Source organism: Glandiceps talaboti, chromosome 11 (assembly GCF_964340395.1).
Source record: "Glandiceps talaboti chromosome 11, keGlaTala1.1, whole genome shotgun sequence".
NCBI classification, from domain to species: Eukaryota; Metazoa; Hemichordata; class Enteropneusta; family Spengelidae; genus Glandiceps; species Glandiceps talaboti.
This window is the reverse complement of record NC_135559.1, coordinates 9,472,133-9,492,401: the sequence shown is the minus strand read 5'-3', so window position 1 is coordinate 9,492,401 and position 20,269 is coordinate 9,472,133. Positions and strand designations below refer to the sequence as shown.

At 32.8% G+C, this 20,269-nt stretch overlaps 1 protein-coding gene across 6 annotated transcripts in view; it reads left to right on the top strand.

Moving 5' to 3' along the window:
• Positions 1–20,269, top strand: part of LOC144442864 (rho guanine nucleotide exchange factor 7-like) — a 59,446-nt gene that overhangs the window by 33,949 nt on the left and 5,228 nt on the right. For 5 of the 6 annotated variants that reach the window (XR_013481661.1, XM_078132261.1, XM_078132260.1 and 2 more), the window contains 13 exons: positions 2,253–2,356; positions 4,039–4,133; positions 5,670–5,765; positions 6,634–6,759; positions 7,439–7,577; positions 8,417–8,476; positions 9,113–9,193; positions 9,719–9,862; positions 10,305–10,505; positions 11,201–11,420; positions 11,775–11,900; positions 18,991–19,087; positions 20,018–20,165. Coding sequence is in view for 5 of the 6 variants with exons in the window: in XM_078132261.1 (XP_077988387.1) it covers positions 2,253–2,356; positions 4,039–4,133; positions 5,670–5,765; positions 6,634–6,759; positions 7,439–7,577; positions 8,417–8,476; positions 9,113–9,193; positions 9,719–9,862; positions 10,305–10,505; positions 11,201–11,420; positions 11,775–11,900; positions 18,991–19,087; positions 20,018–20,165 (1,637 nt within the window). In the remaining variant the exon portion in view is untranslated. Of the gene's footprint in view, positions 1–2,252; positions 2,357–4,038; positions 4,134–5,669; positions 5,766–6,633; positions 6,760–7,438; positions 7,578–8,416; positions 8,477–9,112; positions 9,194–9,718; positions 9,863–10,304; positions 10,506–11,200; positions 11,421–11,774; positions 11,901–13,545; positions 17,868–18,990; positions 19,088–20,017; positions 20,166–20,269 lie in introns of those variants that run through there. The other variant, XM_078132264.1, reaches the window with a different exon arrangement.

The window sequence follows — 20,269 nt, the reverse complement described above, 5'->3', positions numbered from 1 at the left end:
TGATAATTTGAAAAAGTTTGACAAAAATCCTCTGGTGATTTCAACTTTTGTGTTCCTTTTGAAAAGTACTCTAGTATATTACATTTTCAAACTACTAAAATAGAAAATAGAATTATAATGCTGAAAAATTCTTGATATGTTGAGAAATGTGACATAATTCCAACCTATGTGGTGAAATTTTTGAAATATTTTTTGAAATAATTGATTTCTCTAAATTTGGAGGGTGAGAAAATATAACTTTCAACTGTGAAATATCTCAGTTAGGAATGCAAATCAACCCACAACAAGTTGTCAGGATACTGTTATCAATTTGCCAGACCTTGAAACAGACTTTCTGGAGAAATCGGGCAAAGGAATGTGATATGCGTATCTATGAAGGTGACAGTATTTGAACACTTTAAGATGTTGAGGGCAAGTACTGTGTTGACTCTCAGTCTCACTTTTATTTACTTTAAAAATATTTCCCTTGAGGGTGAGGTCACTTGGTAGAGTGCCCCAAAGAAATGAACCAACTTTTTGTTGTTATGTGTACACACGAAAATATGAAGCACTTTTTGAAAAACACTAAAACTTTTCAAAGATTTAAAAAGATTTAAAAAGATTTTGGTGTAGAATTTGTGTTCAGTTTGTTTTGTGTACATACTTCTATATGTTATTCCTTAATATCAGATATTTTTTCGAATTTTTTTTTAATTCAAAAATGTTCAAATTTAAAAAACAAAATCCTGTTTGCTTTTGGTATAGATTTAAATAATTAAGGATAAGTCTAAAAAATTCTGAAATTTTTTTGAAAGTTTACAAACGTTCAAATTCCTGCAAGGTTTGATGGAAAATGTCATTTTCAAAATACACAAACCACAAAACATGAGATTTTCTCAAAACGTCTTGATGTGTCTTTTATTAGTGAAATTTAAGTACAAAAAAAAAAAAAAATACATGAAAAGTCAGGATAAGTTGGAATTTTTCAGTTGGAATTTTGGTGGGAAAGTTTTTCAGGGATACTGATCATAAAACCGTCAACAACAAACATTTTGCCTACTTTTAATCATTTCAAAATGTTCTTTTTTTAAATCCAATATTTTCACCAAAAATCACATGACAACAATTTGATTTCAGAGAGATTATAGGGAATTCTTTGTTTTATATTTGTGAAAGATTTGGCTGTCTGGCTTCACAATGTTGTACAACAAAACAATGATGATCCAATATGGCTGTCAGCAAAATAAGTTTCTTCTTCTAAATATGACTTGAAAAAATACCAGCCAAGTATTTGTACCCTCCAAGTAAACTTCTGTTCAAGTTGAGATAATATATCAGTATACATTGTAGTCAAAATGCTGGCAATTCAAAAGTTTCTTTTGAAATCTTTACAAGTTTGAATATATCAGTAGACGAAATCAGCAGACATTTTTATCAGGCAGCATGGAGGGTATGCCCTATCTGCTCACAGATATAATGACTGGTCAGATATTGTGTTACATCAATAGTCAATCCAATACTTTAATGATATCACAGTACTTTATCAGTCAAACTTACCAATTGGCACAATCTGATTGCTTCAAGGTGCTCATGTACAACTGTAGACTTTTGAAGGATTTTATTTACACTGAAAAAAAAAACGCTTTTTAGACTTAGACATATAGGATCTATGGTTTAGAGGGCTTGAGAATTTATCATTTATGTTGAGAAAAAATTTACTGATGGATCACAAATTATGTTATATTTGGGTTACGTTTTCGCAATTCCAGTTATTACAAATTTGGCATTAACGTTGTCATTAAAACTTTTATTTTTAGAAGTAAAAATCGAGTAAAAATAATTGAGTACATAACCTGTTTTCTGATTGTATTTTATCCTCATTGAAAATGAGATCAAAAGGTATATGTTTCACATACAATATTACATGCAGGAAAGAAAAAATCGCAGTGAATTGGAAAATGGTCAGAAAAGTTCAAAATGTCAACTTTGAAGTTATAGATATGTATATGTACTTTATTTGCCATATATATAATAGATTATAATTTGATTATTCACTGATGCTCCTCAGTAAAGTAATTGATAAAAAAAAGGCTAGATATAACGAGAAAAAAAGGATGGATAAATCATCATCAGGGATTTCATTTTATGAAGAAAAGTTTGTGAAAAAATCAGAATGACTATGTAAATGAATTGTTTGTTTCTTCTGTACTGTGTTTATAATTTATATTTGTAAAGTATTTAATGGTGGAATGTCTTATGTTGTTATTTTGTAGATACTTTAAGTCAGACGAGGTCTCCAGTACAGAAGTCACAGTCTCCTGTACCATTTACTATAGAGCAGAATAAAGATTCAAAGACATCAAAATATCACAACCTGGTAAGTTACTATAGGTAGATACCATAGACAGACAGACAGACAGACAGACAGATATTTTCATTCATTCATTCATTCATTCATTCATTCATTCATTCATTCATTTATTTATGCATTACACATGCATCTACCTGTCCGTACATATGCACATACATCCATACATACGTACGTACGTACGTACATACATACATACATACATACATACATACATACATACATACATACATACATACATACATACATACATACATACACATGGAAACAAGCACGCACGCATGCATGCATGCACACACACACACATACACATATACATACTTTAGTGATACTATAGACAGGAGACAGGATATACACATCAAATGGCAATGAAAGACAAACAAATCCTGACAAGGGCAAGGTGACAGAAACCTTTCAATCTTTTCATTTTATAGACACTTTTCAAAATTGAATTACAAAAGCGTGGTACATGTATATGATTTCTTTTATCCTGACAGTACATTCATTTCCTTTCAATCCCAAATCATACAAAATTTTCACATACAATGCACTGCTGTATACGTGATCAAACCTTTCCATTTTACCTTGACATTAGGTTGTCCACTGCACTGTTGAGATACATTGTTAGCTGGTTGTACCTCCTAGCCCTCATATTCTCAACAAGGGCCAGAAGGTTCGACCAGCTAACAATGTATCTCAACACTGTAATAGACAGGCTTAAGGCTTACCTTGACATAGAAATTGTATGAAAAGATAAGGGCATGTCAGTTTACGCTTTAGCTCATCCTGACATGGAAATCACACACACACAAAAGATAGGGGCATGTCAGTTCACCCTTTAGTTCATCCTGACATGGGAGTCACACAAATAAAGCTAGGGGAATGTTCGGCTAGGTACACCTTAAACCAAAGGTTCATGCAAAGAATGAATTTAAAAAGTTTCAAAAAACAAAACTCTAGCCTTCACACCACTCCCTTTTCCTGTATTTTCCAAAAGACTTTGTGATTGTGGTACTTTTTCAAAAAATTCGTTCAACCTTGGCATTTTGGTTTTAATTCAATATTTTTCTGGTCGGGGAAGGTTGATGCGGATCTAAGTTGCCGACAAGTACAATGTAGTTGCACACACCTTCATGTGTTGTGTAAAGCGAATTTCTTGAAACATTTCCAAAAACTTAAATTTCCTGTTCCATGTATACTTCTGAGAAGGCACTAAAGATCACAAAATAGTTTCTGTGTTTAAAATGATTTCGAAGTATTGAAAATCTGCAAACTGTTCAGAAATATGTACAATATTTCTATTGATATTATTTTCATGTGAAATCAGTGTTTTTTTTGTTAAAAGTGGGAAAACAGGTTAAATTTTAATATACTTGCATTCTTCTGGTATCTTAGTAGGGTTCCCCACCAGAATTATGAAATACAAGTGAAAGCATAGCAGATAGTGCGACTTTTAATAGAGCCGTCCTCTGTTTAAAACCAGGGTTCCCAAACTGCGAAATAGAATTTAAAACAATTCCCCTCCCCCTATCTTTTCTGTTGTAGTGGTTCTGAAAAACCCAGCAAAAGCATTAGATGTTATTACATTAGAAAAATCGTAACTTGTCATGAACTTTCAGTTTGAATGTGATAACTTTGAGTACAACATTTGCATTTTGCTGTATTCTTTATATCTATTTTTCTTTGTCCAGGTACTCCAAAATTTAGTAGAATTTGAGACGAAGTATCTCAATGATCTGCAGACACTTCTCAGCAAGTATCTACGACCACTTGAAAGTACTAACATGTAAGTATGTTAATTTAAATTTGAATTTGAATTTACAATAGCTGACTCCTGATTGGCTAGTGTTGACCTTTGACTGGTATGAGGACTGACTTGATTGGATGGCAAGACCATGTCTGTGACATGTAGAATTCTGTCAGCAAATCAAATACTCCCAAAAAATGATTTTGCTTCTAAACTACAAAAATATGAAATTTGGAGTGTATTGAACTGTTGCTTTTGTATTTTAGTAGTTCAAATTAAAAAAAAAAATTGTACACCTTGTCGTACAGCATGAGCTAATTTGAAAGAAAATTTTGTTGTTTTTCCAAACTCCAAAATATGAAGAAGAAATTGTTTATACAGTATTTGAAATATGTACATGTATATGTAATTGTTTTGCAAAAAAAAAGTTCACTTTTTAAAAAAATTTTCACCAAAATTAAAATTTGTCTGTTGTTTGGGATCTGTTAGTTTTATTTGAAATACAGACGTCGGTATAAGGTCTCCAACCTTCAGGATAATGACCTCTCCGTACAATGATACCAGATGAATAAATGCCTTAAAATACAAGTCTTCATTTTCCCAAATGTGCCAGACAGGAACAACAGTAGACCAACTGAACAAAATTACTGTTGTGTTGTTGTTCACAGATACTGTTTTCTTCTGATTTCAACTGTACAGAGAAGTTAAAATAACATGTACATTCTTGAAAATAATCCCCAACTTTAAGCCATCAGTCCAGACCGTATCAGTTTTCAAATTCCCATGGATAGCTGTGTAAGAACTACGATAATGGCAAAATAATGGTTTAGAGTTGATAAGGAAATATTCATGTGGCAAAATCGTGACTGAGCATGCCCAAGTTCCAGGTCAAAGGTCAACCCAAACTTTCAGGTCAAAGGTCATAACCAAACTTGTCATATTTGGTTTGGAAAAGGATAAATCGTAGAATTGTAAATATTCAGATTAGAACACAAATTTGTGGCCAATTGCCAGATGATATCATTTTAGTTTCATTTCCTGGCAATTTAAGAATTACTGTCATTTTGTACAGCCTGTCATTATTTGCTAAAACGAGTTCTATGATATTGATCCCCAGAACAATATAATTAAACTTGGTGAGTGAAAAGGCAAGGAAATGGAAGAAATTAGATTAAATTAGATTTGTAATTACTAAATACATTAATGACATGAAATTATTACCCTAGAAGAAATAAAAATTAATAAATGTTAATTTAGGGCTGGAAAGTAGAAAACAATGTGCATAATATATTGGTTGGATTGTGAAAACAGCTTGACCTTTGACCTAAGCTCAGTATGATTGGTAACATAATTCTGAACATTTTGAGTACCAGATTCAATTTTTGAAAATTAGAAATATTTTTACAAACAAATCTTTTTGTAGAAATTTTTGTAGTTTTATCCAAAACAGAAACAAGTTTTGAATCAAAAGTGCAGAAAATGTCTAAAATTGTGTTGTGGTTTGAGAAATGTTTGGCTTTACTTTTTTACTGCAGATATTTATCAGTATTTCATTTGTTTGTTTGTTTCTTATAGTTTAACTTCAATGGAGTATGCAACACTTTGTGGCAATTTGGAAGAAATCTTCTTATTTCAACAGTCACTGCTAAAAGAAGTTGAAGAATTTACAGTGTAAGTATTTCTAAAAAGTTGAAACCATGGAAACAGTAGAATATCAAACTGAATATTGCAGTTAATGAGTTAAAATGAATGAATTTATAAATTAAGCGAATTTGATAAAATTGTTTTTAGGATTGAAGATATGCAATTAAAAAAAATATTCAATATTTTAGATTTAAAAAATTAGATTTTCAAATTTGAAATATTTTGTCATATGATGGAAGAAAATGATTTTTGACTCAGAGTGTTCAATTTTTGGTTGGTTTATGTTGTAGCACAATTCATTTTGATATCCCACTCATATCATTTTACCCATATTATGCAAATGATCATTTTCTTTTGTGCACGTTGAAAATTTTGGAGCCATTTTCCCCCCAGACTACCTGTCTTTCTTTCTTTTGTTCTGTACCAATTCTCATCAATCATTCAAAAATAGAGAAATATGCCATCATATATATCGTTTAAAACAGATGTGGAGACAACTGACCCCATTTTTCTGTAGAAAACATTGTCTTTGTAGAATTTCTAGTAAGGTATTGTTCACTCATTTCTCTGTACAAATTCATATTTTCAAGGCTTTAGATATTACAAATTTTAGTGTCTATAAATTTTTTTGAGATTTTCTGTCTAATTTTGATCAAATTTAGCAGTTACTTATGGGAAAAATGTTTAAATTTTACAACTGGTTTGAAATTTTCATGTTTTGGATTCCATGGGGCAGACAAAGGGCAAATTTTTTGGGGAAAAACATGATTTTGTCAGAAATGTGTGCAACTGTTTGATGTTTTATCAGTTTGGTGTATAGTTTGGACAAAAAACAAGTTTGCAAGAGGAAAAGTTTTTTTAAATTTCGAATTTTTTGGCTGTTTTTGTTTTTCAGTGGCGACAGACAGCAGAGGGCAGGAGCATGTTATTTGAAAGAAGCGCCACAGATACAATCATTGTATACTGCTTACTGTGGTAATCATCCTAGAGCTGTAGCTGTACTCAACTCAGAGGAATTTAGGTATTTACTACAAACAGTTCTATTTTCAAACATTAAAAAAAAAAATTGAATTTTGAAAATTGAACTTATGACAGCATCTCTATTCCAATATTACAAAATTTTGAAATGATGAAATAAGGACAGCATTTCTGTTCAAAAAATAGCAAAATATTGTCAATTTTAAGCATTTCTGTTTCAGAATAAGAAAATGTTTCGAATTTTTAGCATTTAGATTATGTATGCCAATAGTGGAAATGTTTACTGTTTTAGAGTAAGGCTGCAAGATGTTTATTTACAAGTGTTGAGATTTTTCCTGCTAATATTTCATTTTAACATTTTTTCAGTAAGATGTAATAGTAATTACATGTATTTGGGTTTGCAAATAAGTGAAATTTTCCTGCGAACAGAGAAACTGTCATTTTAATAAAGGAGAATGAAAGTATAAAATCGCAAAACTTTTGTGAAAAGAAAAGAAAAAAAAATTGAACAAAAGTTGCCATTTTGGTTATTTGCAATATTTTGTGTGGTTGTGAAACGAGGTGAATTGTGTGAAAATTGGTTTAGTTTATCGCCTTGTAAGTACAAAGCATCATACATTTGTCTGTGGCAAGGTGTTCCACGTCAACCCAGTTAACCTTCTTGTTATCTTTGACTAAATAAAAGAAGGAAGACTTTGAGTTTTTCTTTTCACTTTTTTTAGTGACAAACTTGACAAATTTATGGAAGGGCAGGGAGCGTCCAGTCCGGGCAGACTAACGCTGACATCCTCTCTAAGTATGCCGTTTAGAAGACTAGAAAAATATCCATCGGTTCTCGGTGAACTTGAAAAACACACAGAAGTAAGTGATATTTCATAAACATGCATATTTTTTTTTTTAACTTTTTTCTGTAAATGTGAGGAAAATATGAACTAATTCTGTAAAATGTCCTCTCTTTCTGTCATGAGTAAGTTATCAGTTTGTCCTTTCAGGAACTCAGTTCAACTGCAGTGCATAGTCAATTTTTTCAGTGAATTTAGAGTGAAAAAATTCATAAAAGCATCCTGTTGTATCAAAGAAATTCACATTTACATAAATTCAAGAAAGAATATCTCATAACTAAATATTGATCAAAATTTTTTTAAACCCAAAAGAATTATTTCTGTAAGACTCTGTAAAAACACTTTGATTTGAAGTATTTGTAGTTTTGAAGTATTTTTGGTAATCAATGAAGTACAATATCTTATGATGACCAAAATGAAAATGAACGAAGAGTTTCTGAAAAGTAACCCCAAAAAATTTCTCTCAGAGAAACTTTTATTACATAATTATTTCATAATGCCCCAAATTAAAACAAATCAACATTTCACCACTAAAAAACCCCGGAAAATTAGAATTTCTGTTGGAAAAACTTTTAACCATAAAATATTTCATGATGATACAAACCAAGATTTCTCCACCAAAAATTTTTACTGAGAAACAAAAGTTTACATGGGAGAAATTTAAAACTGAAATGTTTCCAGATGAAAAAATTTGAAATAATTTAATATTTCATCAAAAAAAGACCGTGGGAAACTTCTTTTCAGTAACCTTTGAAGAGAAACTGTTTATAAAAAACAGAGTAATGGTTTCAAGGGTAAGTAGCTTTATCAGGGTCAAAATAACTGATAAGACATTCTTGTTTGTAATCTCCTTTACAGGAAGGTCATCCAGATGGACCAGACGTTCATGCTGCTATCCAAATTTACAGAAATATTGTGGTAAGTTGAGTCCTTCACCACAAAATAACCTTTCTAACCTTATCTTGTTACATATGGTAAACTTTAAAGTAGTTTGTGCCTCTGAAAGAGAAGTTTTAAACTTTGCTGTAACTTTGTTCTAGAAAACTCCAACCCCTTCTCTGTTGGAAGCAAGAAAAAAAATCAGGGGGTCACCATACACATTTTTGAAGTAGAGTTCAAAATGATGGCAAAATTACACCATCTTAGAATCCAATATGGCCACTGAATACTGTGTTAACTCTGTTGGAAAATAAAAGATTGTTGATTTCCTTGAAAACAAGACAGTGAAACCCCCAGATTTCTTGTATTGTTTTAAAAGAACTAGAAGTAAGATTTCATATAGCAAAGTTTTGAACAATTTGTGTACCAGCAACTTTGATTTGCAGGCAAAATGGCCGCCTAGGCAAATACTAGCGTAGAGCCGTAACAACTGTAACTATAGATAAGTTTTTAGTAATTTGTGTTCTATTTCCTATGAGCTTGTATGTTTTCAACTGACGGATATATGAATGCTTGAATATCGTGATAATATTCATTTCAATGGTTATGAAGATACTGATGTTAAAAACTTGAAATTTAATGACAAGTTAACTTTTTGTGATTGCTGTTTTGCAGAGCATGTGTTTAGATGTCAGAAAACAGAAGGAATTGGAGCAGGAAATTCTTACAGGAACAATCAGGCAATGGGAAGGGGAGGTAAACAGATTTGTGGCACTTATTTATTCTTCAGAATTCTTTCACACAATGCATACATTTTCTTTCCTTTTAAATTTTAGAAATTAAAAGACACTACCAAGTGATGAATTATTTTTAAAAAAATTGAAATATCGTCCGACAGTCTCTGTAGTGTAGCCATGGTTATACTGCAAAGTGGGATATAGTGCAGTCAAGTGGCATTTTCCGCCAAAAATTTTTTCTGAATTTTCACTAATTTTCTATTTTTTTTAGTACAAAAATACTTGAATTATATATTCTACCTCTGTTAGTAGCCTTGTGTATATCACCATGTGTATACTACTCAACAGGATGCAGAACAGTCTTTTACATTTCCCGCCAAAAAGTTACAAAAAAATCTAACACTTTTTCCTCAATTTGCACTATTTTCCCATTTTTTATTGAACCAGAATACTTTAAACTTTCCTGTTAATTATAAGCCAGACTACACTCCACAAAAGACACACTAATGGAACAATTATTTTTCTTTCTGTAAAAATTTTGTAGGAGATTTCCTGTCTTGGGGAAATCCTGAAAATGGGCCAAGTTACTGTTATAGGGGAAGACAAACGAGACAGATACCTTCTAATGTTTCACAGCGTTCTTGTCATGTTATCAGTCAGTCACAGAATGAGTGGCTTTATTTACCAGGTAAATAAACAAAAATAGTTACTTATTTCTGAGTTGGTTGCTATGGTGACCAAATGTAGTGCATATAGTGAATGTTCATTTCCTGTCTTCATTGTCATTGTAGGGAAAAAATTTACAAAAGTGAAAAAAAAATGTTTTTGATATTTTTGACTGCCATTGAAGGGAAAGATTTTAAAATGTGGAAATTTTCTTACTTTTTATCTCATACAAAATTTGACATTTTGACTGTCGTTGTCGAAAAAGATTTTAAAAAGTCAAAATTTTGTACTTTTTATCATGCTGTACGATATTTATTGACATTTTTACTCATTGTAGGGAAAGATTGTAAAAGATAAAAATGTCTGACATTGTGGCTGTCATTTGCAGGAAAAGATTTACAAATGTGAAAATTTTCTTACTTTTTATCGTGTACAAAATTGTAACATTTTGACTGTCATTGTAGGGGAAAATTCCACTCTCAGGTATACGTGTTACTAAACTAGATGACAGTGAAGAACACTACCATGCGTTTGAAATCAATGGAAATTTAATTGAGAGGATTGTTGTTCAGACAACCAGTCCTAAGGAACAAAGTGAATGGATGGATGCAATCCAAAGACAAACTAAATCAAGTCCCATACCTTCACAGCCAAGCTCTGGACAGGTTTGTAGTTTTATGTTATAGGGTTCTAATTCCTGTACGTTCACAGCCAAGCTCTCGACACGTTTGTAGTTTCATGTTGTCGAGTTCTCATTTGGGATTTTGTCCAAAGTTTTATGATGACTTTTAAAATTTCGTACTGTATGTATTTTTATATGACTTCAATTTGAATTCTTCAGAAATTACAACTTTTGCCTTTCGATAAAAATATGGAAAGTTCTGCAAAAATGTATAACATCACGTCTTATTGGCTGAAAAATCCACGAGTTAAGATTGCATCTGTTTACCATCCAATCAGAAATATCCTTACTTCATGTGAAATTATTTAGGAAATTTATGCTGCATCACTCCAAGGTTGAAAAATACTGCAGCAACCTCTAGAAACTTGCTAAAAGAATGGGGAAAAAAGGTTAAATAGGGAGCAATCCAGACTGAGCATGCTCAGATGCAAAGGACTATGGGATTATCTGTGGTTATTGTAATACCTAATCAGGAGCTACTGATAAAATTAACCTCCCACAATGGTCAGGGTAACTATGAATTGATTATTTGTGGTTACAAACAATGTATCAATATTGTTTACAATACTAATTGATTAGTATTTATTATCACATTTCCCATGATGCAACATTCAACATGGTGGGTTTGCAAGTTCCCTATTTGACAAATGTTTTTGTCTCTCTCTCTTTAATGTTCAGCTTTCCCAGAGATCAACAAGCAGTACTGACAGTAGGAGTTCAGCAAGTCCAACAAGACACACGTCGTTACCGGAGCATCTACGCCCTAAAACATGGAGTATGAGTTGCTTACGTCCAGCCCCACCACTAAGACCAACCACAGTCCTTATGATAAAGGATGAAGCACAAAGAAGTCCCAAGTCTGTCAGGAAAATGCTTCATTCAACAAAAAGAAAACAAGGTATAGTCAGATTCAGTAGTCTGCAAAGTATGAATGTAGTTGGTTTTTCAGGCTATAAGAAAACTTTCAACACAATTCAAGACCAAGACATATGATAGCCACACATTTTCAAACTGTGCGTTTAGACTATGGAATTCTTTACCATTAGACATACAGCAAATCTGAACGCTTTCAAGAACAAACTTTAGACACATTAGAAAAAACACTGGGTAGACGTGTAGTTTGTGCTAGCTTGGTGGTGAAACTTTCCCCAATGTGAGATATAAAGACCCAATAATTGTAAAATGGAGTATGGTCCCAGGCTTAGTCGATGTTGTTGATGTTCATAACATAATATTTCGTTTATTTTTTCAGAACGTCCAAAAGTGGAAGAAGAAATTCTGAAGAAAACTGATGCCAAATCCTTAGAAGAAGATGCCCGTATTTTGAAAGTGATAGAATCTTACTGCACAAGTGCAACGGGCAAAGGTCATATCTCAGGTGAGAGGTCATTCAAGGTCATATTGTGATTTTTAATGTAGCTCTGTTCAGTTATACAAGTTCTGGTGCGTCTTTCAACCACAAACAGTCGATGGAGTGTTATATACCATTGTGTCATTAGTCTGTCTGTGTCAGACAAAAGTGAAGACAATTTTTTTTGCATGGACGTTGATTTGGTGTGCAAGTAGTAGCGTTGATTATCACATTGTTAGAATTCAAAACAGTATCCATGTGTGACTTCAGTGGTGAATTTTTGGATAGTTACTTGGCAGAAAACTGCTAAACCTGGTGCATGAAAACTAACATTTGAAATGTTACTAGAAAGTATCCACTGCGATGGTGAATTTTCAATAGTTTATTTTTGTACATTTCTTGTTTCTCACTGACAAAAAAAAATTGAATTGGAAACATATCAAACAAAACGGTTCCTACATAAAAAATTATCGTAAAAATTTTGAACGAATTCCTTTTTCTGGAAATTTACAAATTTGTCGTCCACAAACCAACGCTATTCCTTGATTTGCATGGGTTGATTTGCATGTATGCTAGAGGTGGAGGAGTGAGGAAATTGTTATCACATATGTAAAATGATGTTAAGTAATCATGTGTCACCTATTTAACCTACCATGCACCCCCTTCACCAGACTTATTTTGATGATGGAAGCTCTGAGCCAATGTTACCATTAAGCAATCACAGACCAGTTTCTTGTTGACCGTTTTCCTTCACAGCCACTGTAACATCAAAACACATACAATGGACTGACTTTCAGAGAACACCTAATCACTGTGCTTTGGCACACTAATAGACCTTTTTCAGTAAAGGGCGCCCTCTATCAGTGCAGGGCAGCAATGAAGTACTTTGAAATACTGCTGAAATTTAAAGCAGCAGTTTCATTCGCTATCCATTGCAAATCTTGCCACCAGAGGGCAGTCTTTATTAGAAAGGTGTATTACATTGTAATATGTCTCATGTTATTTCTGTAATATAGGACATATATGTTTTGTTTCATATTTTGTATAAGGCCGTTACCTGAATAATCTCGATTAACTTTTGAACGATTTTTTTCTGGCTAATTTCGATTATTTTTTCAGGACTATATCAAAGTGTTTGTACCCATTTATGTATATATTGATGTTTTTGTTGATGAATCGAATATGTTACGCATTGTACCCATATGGCCAGAATGGGTGCAAAGTCTGTTATATGAAAATAAGCCCCCTCCCCCCCACCCACCTGAGATTAGTGTTTGCCTTGTATTAGTCATTCAGTCAAGGAATTGTACCAATAACGCATGTTCAACGCATAACACAAAACCTGCTTGTAGTTGAAAACAAGAATTTTAAAAAATGACGGCCATAAAGTCCTCATATGATAAACACATTTTACACTGACTCATAATTCTATATATTTCACTGCATGATTTCTCATATCTTCTATTAGTTTGAATAATTTTATTTTGTAATATTAAAATAGATTTTTAGTTTGTTAACTGTTATTATTTATTATTTTTAGTTGGTTAAAATTTTTGGTTGAATGGCTAATACTTGGTTTGTCCTGTTCCCTTTTTCCATGTCTGCTGCCCTTAATGGCTTTATCTACTGACTCACCCTACTTTCTGCACCCTACCACCCCTGCACAACACAGTGGACCCACCCGTACATCACATCCTGTCGTCGCAAGAGCCTCGAGATAGCTACGGTCACAGTATTGGATTCAGAAATGGGAATGCGAGGGTGATGAGCGACTACGAAGATTATTCGCTGATTTTACCAGGTGGAACTGTCACTTGTTGCTCAGCGTTGCAGTACTTGAAGAAATTTTAATAAAAAGTGACTTACAGCATTGCAGTATTTGAAGACATTTTAAATGAAAGGGACGCAATGAAGTGGAAACGACAAATTCTTTTCAACTTCTTGCCCTTTGTGAACTAACATTTTTAAAAATGTATGCGAAAGCAGTACTTATAGGAGAAAGCCGTAGCAACAAAACTGCACTGGGAAAATGTGCAAAATCAAATGTATACGCAAGGATTATGTATATATCAGAAACGTATAGCCACGAAACTTCAACGGGGAAAGTACTGAATTGTAACGTATACACAAGGATTACTACATACCTGAAACATGCATAGCTACAAAACTGCAATGTGGAAAGTTTGACTTTTTAAGCTGTTCTAAGAAGCAAGGCTGGACAGAAAAAAATATTATCAAAGTCCATTTGTGCAACTAATGACATTGACTATTACCAAGTGTGGAGTGATGTTGGAACTTCTGCTATATGTGTTATTTTATTGCAGTACGCTGCACACAGCTAATATATATATACATGTACATTTGGTGACCTTAATGTCTAAGGAATATATTGTCAGTACAAGTGCTCCATACGCATCTTTTTGCTCGAGGTCGAGAACAGCGGTGATATTTACTCAAGACTTTTTACTCAATATTTACATGTTATAACCAAAGACTACTATCAGAGTACACACCTAATAAATACTACAGGTGAAATCAAGAACTTCAGTTCATACTGTGACACCCCCTGTTAACAGTGATCAACTATGACACCCCCTATTAACAATTTGAACTTTGACACCTGTCTACTGGGCAGGCATTGACAGTATGCAATACAGAGACAGCTTTTCAATATCATGTTATTCAAAAATTATAAAATTATTATTTATGAAAGAGACAAAAGTTATAATCTAAAATGGATGTAATCACATGATTGTTGTATGATTTGTTTCATGATATTGCTGTTATCTAAAATGACTAGTGATTTTCACACTATATATGATATTTCAATGTGATTGGTTGATACTACAGTCTCTTGGTGACATCATAGTCATGTGATATGATATCTCAATATGATTGGCTGATACCACATTTACTCAATGACATCACAACCATGTGATATATGATTGATACTATATTCAGTGACTTCACAGCCATGTGATATAATATCTCAATGTGATTGGCTAATACTAAATTCAGTCAATGACATCACATCCATGTGATATGACATCTCAACATGATTGGATGAATTGATATATTCATTATGGTAGACTTTGAAACAATTGGATAGGGTGTTATTTTCCTGAAAACAGCAAAGAATTTTTAGTGCCAAAAATTAGTGGTGCAAATTACCGAAAAACAGAGTACAGGGCAGCATGTTGTATATAACATATTTATGTAGATTTGCCTGCATTTTAAGGTAGTGATGTAGCAAATACATGGGTACTTAGTTTTTAAATTCCTATAACCCTGACTACATGTGTACCAAGTATACTGTATATTTCTATTCAGACTTCGTCTAAATATCCATGGATAGTTTTGTACTTTTGTTGTATTTGTATATTTAGTTCATTAGGATTTTAGAGTCTGCATCGGTCTATGTTAAAGGGGCAAGCTGTGTAGAGGCTTATTGTGCGGTGTGATGAAGACTTAGCAAGTGGAGTTGTACAGCTTTGGCCAAAATAATAGCGTAATCAGCTGTAATGTCCATTTTTCCTGTAAATAACGTCATCTCATAATCGCCCCTTTTATGCACAAAGTGCAATCATTCGTTTTGGTACACTGTGCCAGTATTAATAAAAGAGTCATAGTCTGTAACTTTGGTCTAATTTTCAGATCAATATCTATAATTTATTGATATTGTACACAAATAGAGACAATTAAAAGTAATTCTGAGTATGTACTGTGTCATTGAGCTGTGTCGATATGCTGAAAATGTTTCAGAAAATGAGTTTGTCATGTTTTTTACGAATTTTTTGGTAACCAATAAATTTTGTCATCGTGTTACTTTAATATATCTAAATAGTGCGGGTTCTAGCATGTACATGTACAAGACATTCAGTATTTCTTAGTTGGAACAATAGAAGGATATTTTGGTATATAACAAAAAACACAAAGTTACAGACTGTGCCCCTTTAATTTTGTGGCAGTTAAAATGATTGGTGTTCATGCTAACATAATGGAGGAAATCTAAGACAGTCTATTATTCAAGATTCTAGATTCTGTAACATTTGAAGGAATGTCAACAAAGTATTTAAGAATTACAAGAGATTTTACATTTTTACTGCCATAAAAACAGCACGGAAAATAATCGCAAATTTCAAATTAATTGTTAAATTATGGAAGGAAAATAATCAGAAGTTTCAAACCAATTCTTAAATGGTATAATCTTAATTGCTAATTCACAAATTATTACGCCTGCAATTTCATTTTAAAATAAGAATCGCTAAAAATAATTCAGATTAATTATTTTTCGTGCATATGAACAATTTTTCTAGAATATCCAAATTATAAATAGTTGAATAATTGGAGCAAAGTTACCAGAAAAAAAATACAGCAGTATAAGATTTGACAATACTACAAAAAGTAACCCTGTACTTATTTAGCAATTTATTGATTGAAATACTAAATTTTGAGAAAAGGAATGTTACACCAAGTGTTCATTTATTCAGTGTAAGTTTTTGACAAAAAGGGATGTTTAAGATTTGAAGTTTATATTTTCATTCTTTTTACCCAAGACATTAAAAACAAACCAAAGGACACAAAAAATTAATTTGGGATTTTTGCCAGCGGGAATGTTAAAGTTTTGATGTTTATATTTTCATTTGTTCAATCAAGAATATAGAAACAACTAAAGGACGCAAAAATTTGTAGTTGATTTTTTGCCAGCAGGGATATTAAAGTTTTAATGTTGATATTTTCATTTTAGTGTTCGGCAGAGATGGTAGACATTAGTAAATCATTAACAATCAATCCTTCTCCCCCTATTTCTGTAAAATGGATTAATCCAACAATAGCTAATCAGGGGATTGTTCTAAATCATAACACATTTTAGGGGTTGTATGACACCAGACATTTCTTATTGATTTATCACATCATTTTTTTGTTCACATTTATTGGCAATTCACAATATCAAGATCACAACTTTATAAATTCTTACACATTGTCACTGAAAGCAATATCTAATAAAGAGCAATAAATAAATAAGACTTTTAATACTTCTCATATATCTAGGGAAATGACACAAGGTATATTTAATATAAATGGAGAGTTTAACAGCCTCCATAGCAATACAGCAAGGTTTGCAAAATTTCACCACCAAAGATTTTCCGGGAGCAATAAATTTTTAACTGAGATGTTTATGAAACGAAGTGTGTGAAGAGAATGTCATATTTTTTTAGAATCAGAGTTTATTTGTAATCTGTGTTACTGGTTTTTGTGTCGGACTTTACAGTCACCTTCACGTGCCTAGCCTTCATCTAGATTTTATGAACACTTCAACCCTTTAACAATTCTGTGTCTTCATATGCAAACATATGTCATCACGTCTGTGCAATATGAATTACATGTCAGTTATGACCTTATTGCACTGATTGGACGATGTATACAACTTACAAATCCTTTGGTAAAGCTGGTTGTTAATCATACTTTCAAACTTTGTACCTTTACATAATGTGATGAAAATATGACCAGTTTTTCATCAACCAATCAGCTTGTGCCTAGATTTCCATATGAATGCTTAATTATGCAAATGATAAGCTGTGACCAATCAGCTTTTATCTATATTTCCATATGAATGCTTAATTAATGCAAATGATAAGCTGTTACCAATCAGCTCCTGCCTAGATTTCCATATGAATACCTAATTAATGCAAATGTTAACTTTGACCAATCATCTTCCATCTAGATTTCCATATGAATGCTTAATTAATGCAAATGACTAACTGACCAATCAGCTTCTATCTAGATTTCCTCTACGAATATTTAATTCATACTTACAGGCTTGGTACAGTAGTGTGACTACTAAGTCTGACAAATACAGACAGACAAACTCAGTTTAAGAATTGTATGAAATGCATGCTTGATAATTTATCTGGAAGTGTGATTTATTTTATTTGCATGACAGAATGGGGGATTTTTGGTTTATTGGGAATTTTACTCGGTTTGAATGATGTATGTTGATCTTTGAAGATGTAAAATAAAATTTTTCAATCATTACAAACTTTTGTCTTATTTCCTGTCTTCTAAAGTAAATTCTTGAACTGTAGATCATCGGACACTGTAGACACCAACATTAGTATAGTCTAGAATAATTTCAAAATTTTGTGAAATGAAAATTTATGAACTGTTTTTGCAATTTTTGTAAATTTACAAATTGTTTAGTCATGCAGTTATGCAAAGTAGCAAATTTTGAAAACAATAACTTCTGTAATTACAAAAAAAAAGTGACAGTTGTGAGTTCATGAGTTCCTGTTGATCAGAAAAGGAATCTACAAAACCAAACTCTTCCCAAATGTGTTTACCTTCTGTACATTTACGTTCAAACAGAACAGTAAGCTACAAGTAAATCTGCCGCAGATTCCTAGATATACAATATGAATAACTATTCATGGACTGTGTTTCCATAGTTACAAAAATTTGTACTCAGAGCAGTTTATCAAAAGTTCGTTTTCCCCAGAACTGATCAACTGTCAGTGTTTTTCACAACAGTTTGTAACAATCGTCAGCCTCACACACTGTTTTAGGCTCTTTACTTGAACTAGCTGCAATAATTTTAGTGTTTGCAGGGTTTATGTTTGGTTTGTTGATCTTGTAGGACACTGTCAGTAAACAAAATAGACCCAGCCAACACTATAGTTTATGCATTCAGATTTGAACCAGTAGCCTTTGCCAGACTGCAGTTTGGTGATTTGGTTAATACAGAGATAAAGACATGTCTACAGTACAAAAAATAGTTTCATTTTTCAACCCCCCCCCCCCTCACCCTTCCCTAATCTATAATGCCAATCACCTCCCTCCATAACTCTAACAATGGAATGAGCCATATGCACAATTTATTGGATCCTACCATTTACCTTTCAATTATAGGGTAGAGATGTATACATGAGGGAGAGATACATGTGTACCCCAATCTTTCCTTGAAGGCAATAAAAACACTTCTTTTGATAAGTTGCCCTCTACTTTCACTGTTTTTGAATCACTTTTTTTCACCCCATGTAGAATTGAATATCTTTACTGGGATGTAAAATCTGAACTTTGACCCTTAACCTTAAAAATCTGCAACTTCTACTCTTTACAGTGCATATGCTTGATGATACCCCTCAAGTGATTATTGCTGAAGAAGAAAAAATTATTGTTGAAGAAATGAAAGGAAATATAACAGTAGTGGAGGAAAGGTAAGTGACAGTATTTGTCCTTGACCTTTGACCCCCTATCACCATGACCTTTACCCCCTTATTCAAATCCCAACCCACTTTCCTGATTCAACCCAACCCAGTATTATTAACATATCCTGTGACTGAGTCTCTCTTGTAGTCTGCTTCCAATATTGATAAAGGTCAAAGGTCGTCTTTCCTCTGCTGTGTTCAGCACCTTCCTGTAAAAAATCTAGCACCCACTTATTGTATAAATTTCCAAGATCAAACTTTTGGTTTTGTTTACTACTGATGATGTGACTTCAAATTACTAAATTTACAACAAGAAATAATTGAGTTTACTTTTTTGATAAAATACAAATTTGTAACAAACATTTACTGAAATACAAAATAAGTGGGTGTTAATGTTTTTACAGGAATTACCAGGATTACTAGGCCAATATTGTTGAGATTTAGCAACTATTACCCAGATACCCTTACATGTACATATTAATATTATTGCAACTACTTTAACTTAATATTTAGAGATGGAGGGAGACAGAGACAGAGAGAAAGAGACAGAGACAGAGAGGAGACATAGAGAGAGAGGGGAGACAGAAAGAGACAGACAGAGACAGAAAGAGACAGACAGAAAGGAGACGTAGAGAGAGATGAGACGGAGAGACAGAAAGAGACAGACAGAAAGGAGACATAGAGAGAGGAGAGAGAGAGAGACATAGAGAGACAGAGACAGACAGAGAAAGCCATGTGACATATAAATAAAGAACATGAAGAACAAACATAGTAAACATGAAATACAGTACATAAAACAAATCAAACCATTTTAATCAGATTATACACCAATTTATCCTGATGAAAATCCTCATTAAGACTTCCACTTAAAAAACAGATTAAATCTTGAATTTGTGAAGTACATAATTTCTATTCCTTTCTGTTTTTGCCGTTCTACAGAAGTCTTGTTGATACTGTGTATGCACTGAGAGACCAAGTGAAAGACCTGACAGATGTAACAAAGAAACTTAAACGGGGATTAGACGACGAAGTCAAGGCCAGGAAGAAACTTGAAGATGAAGTGAAAGCCAGAAAGAAACTTGATGCTGTAATTAAAAAACCATTGAAAAGTTTTGTGGACTCGAGTGTGGATGAAACTAAGCTATGACAATGTGTGTCATAAGCCATTCAAGTGAAGGAGGCCCCCTTGAG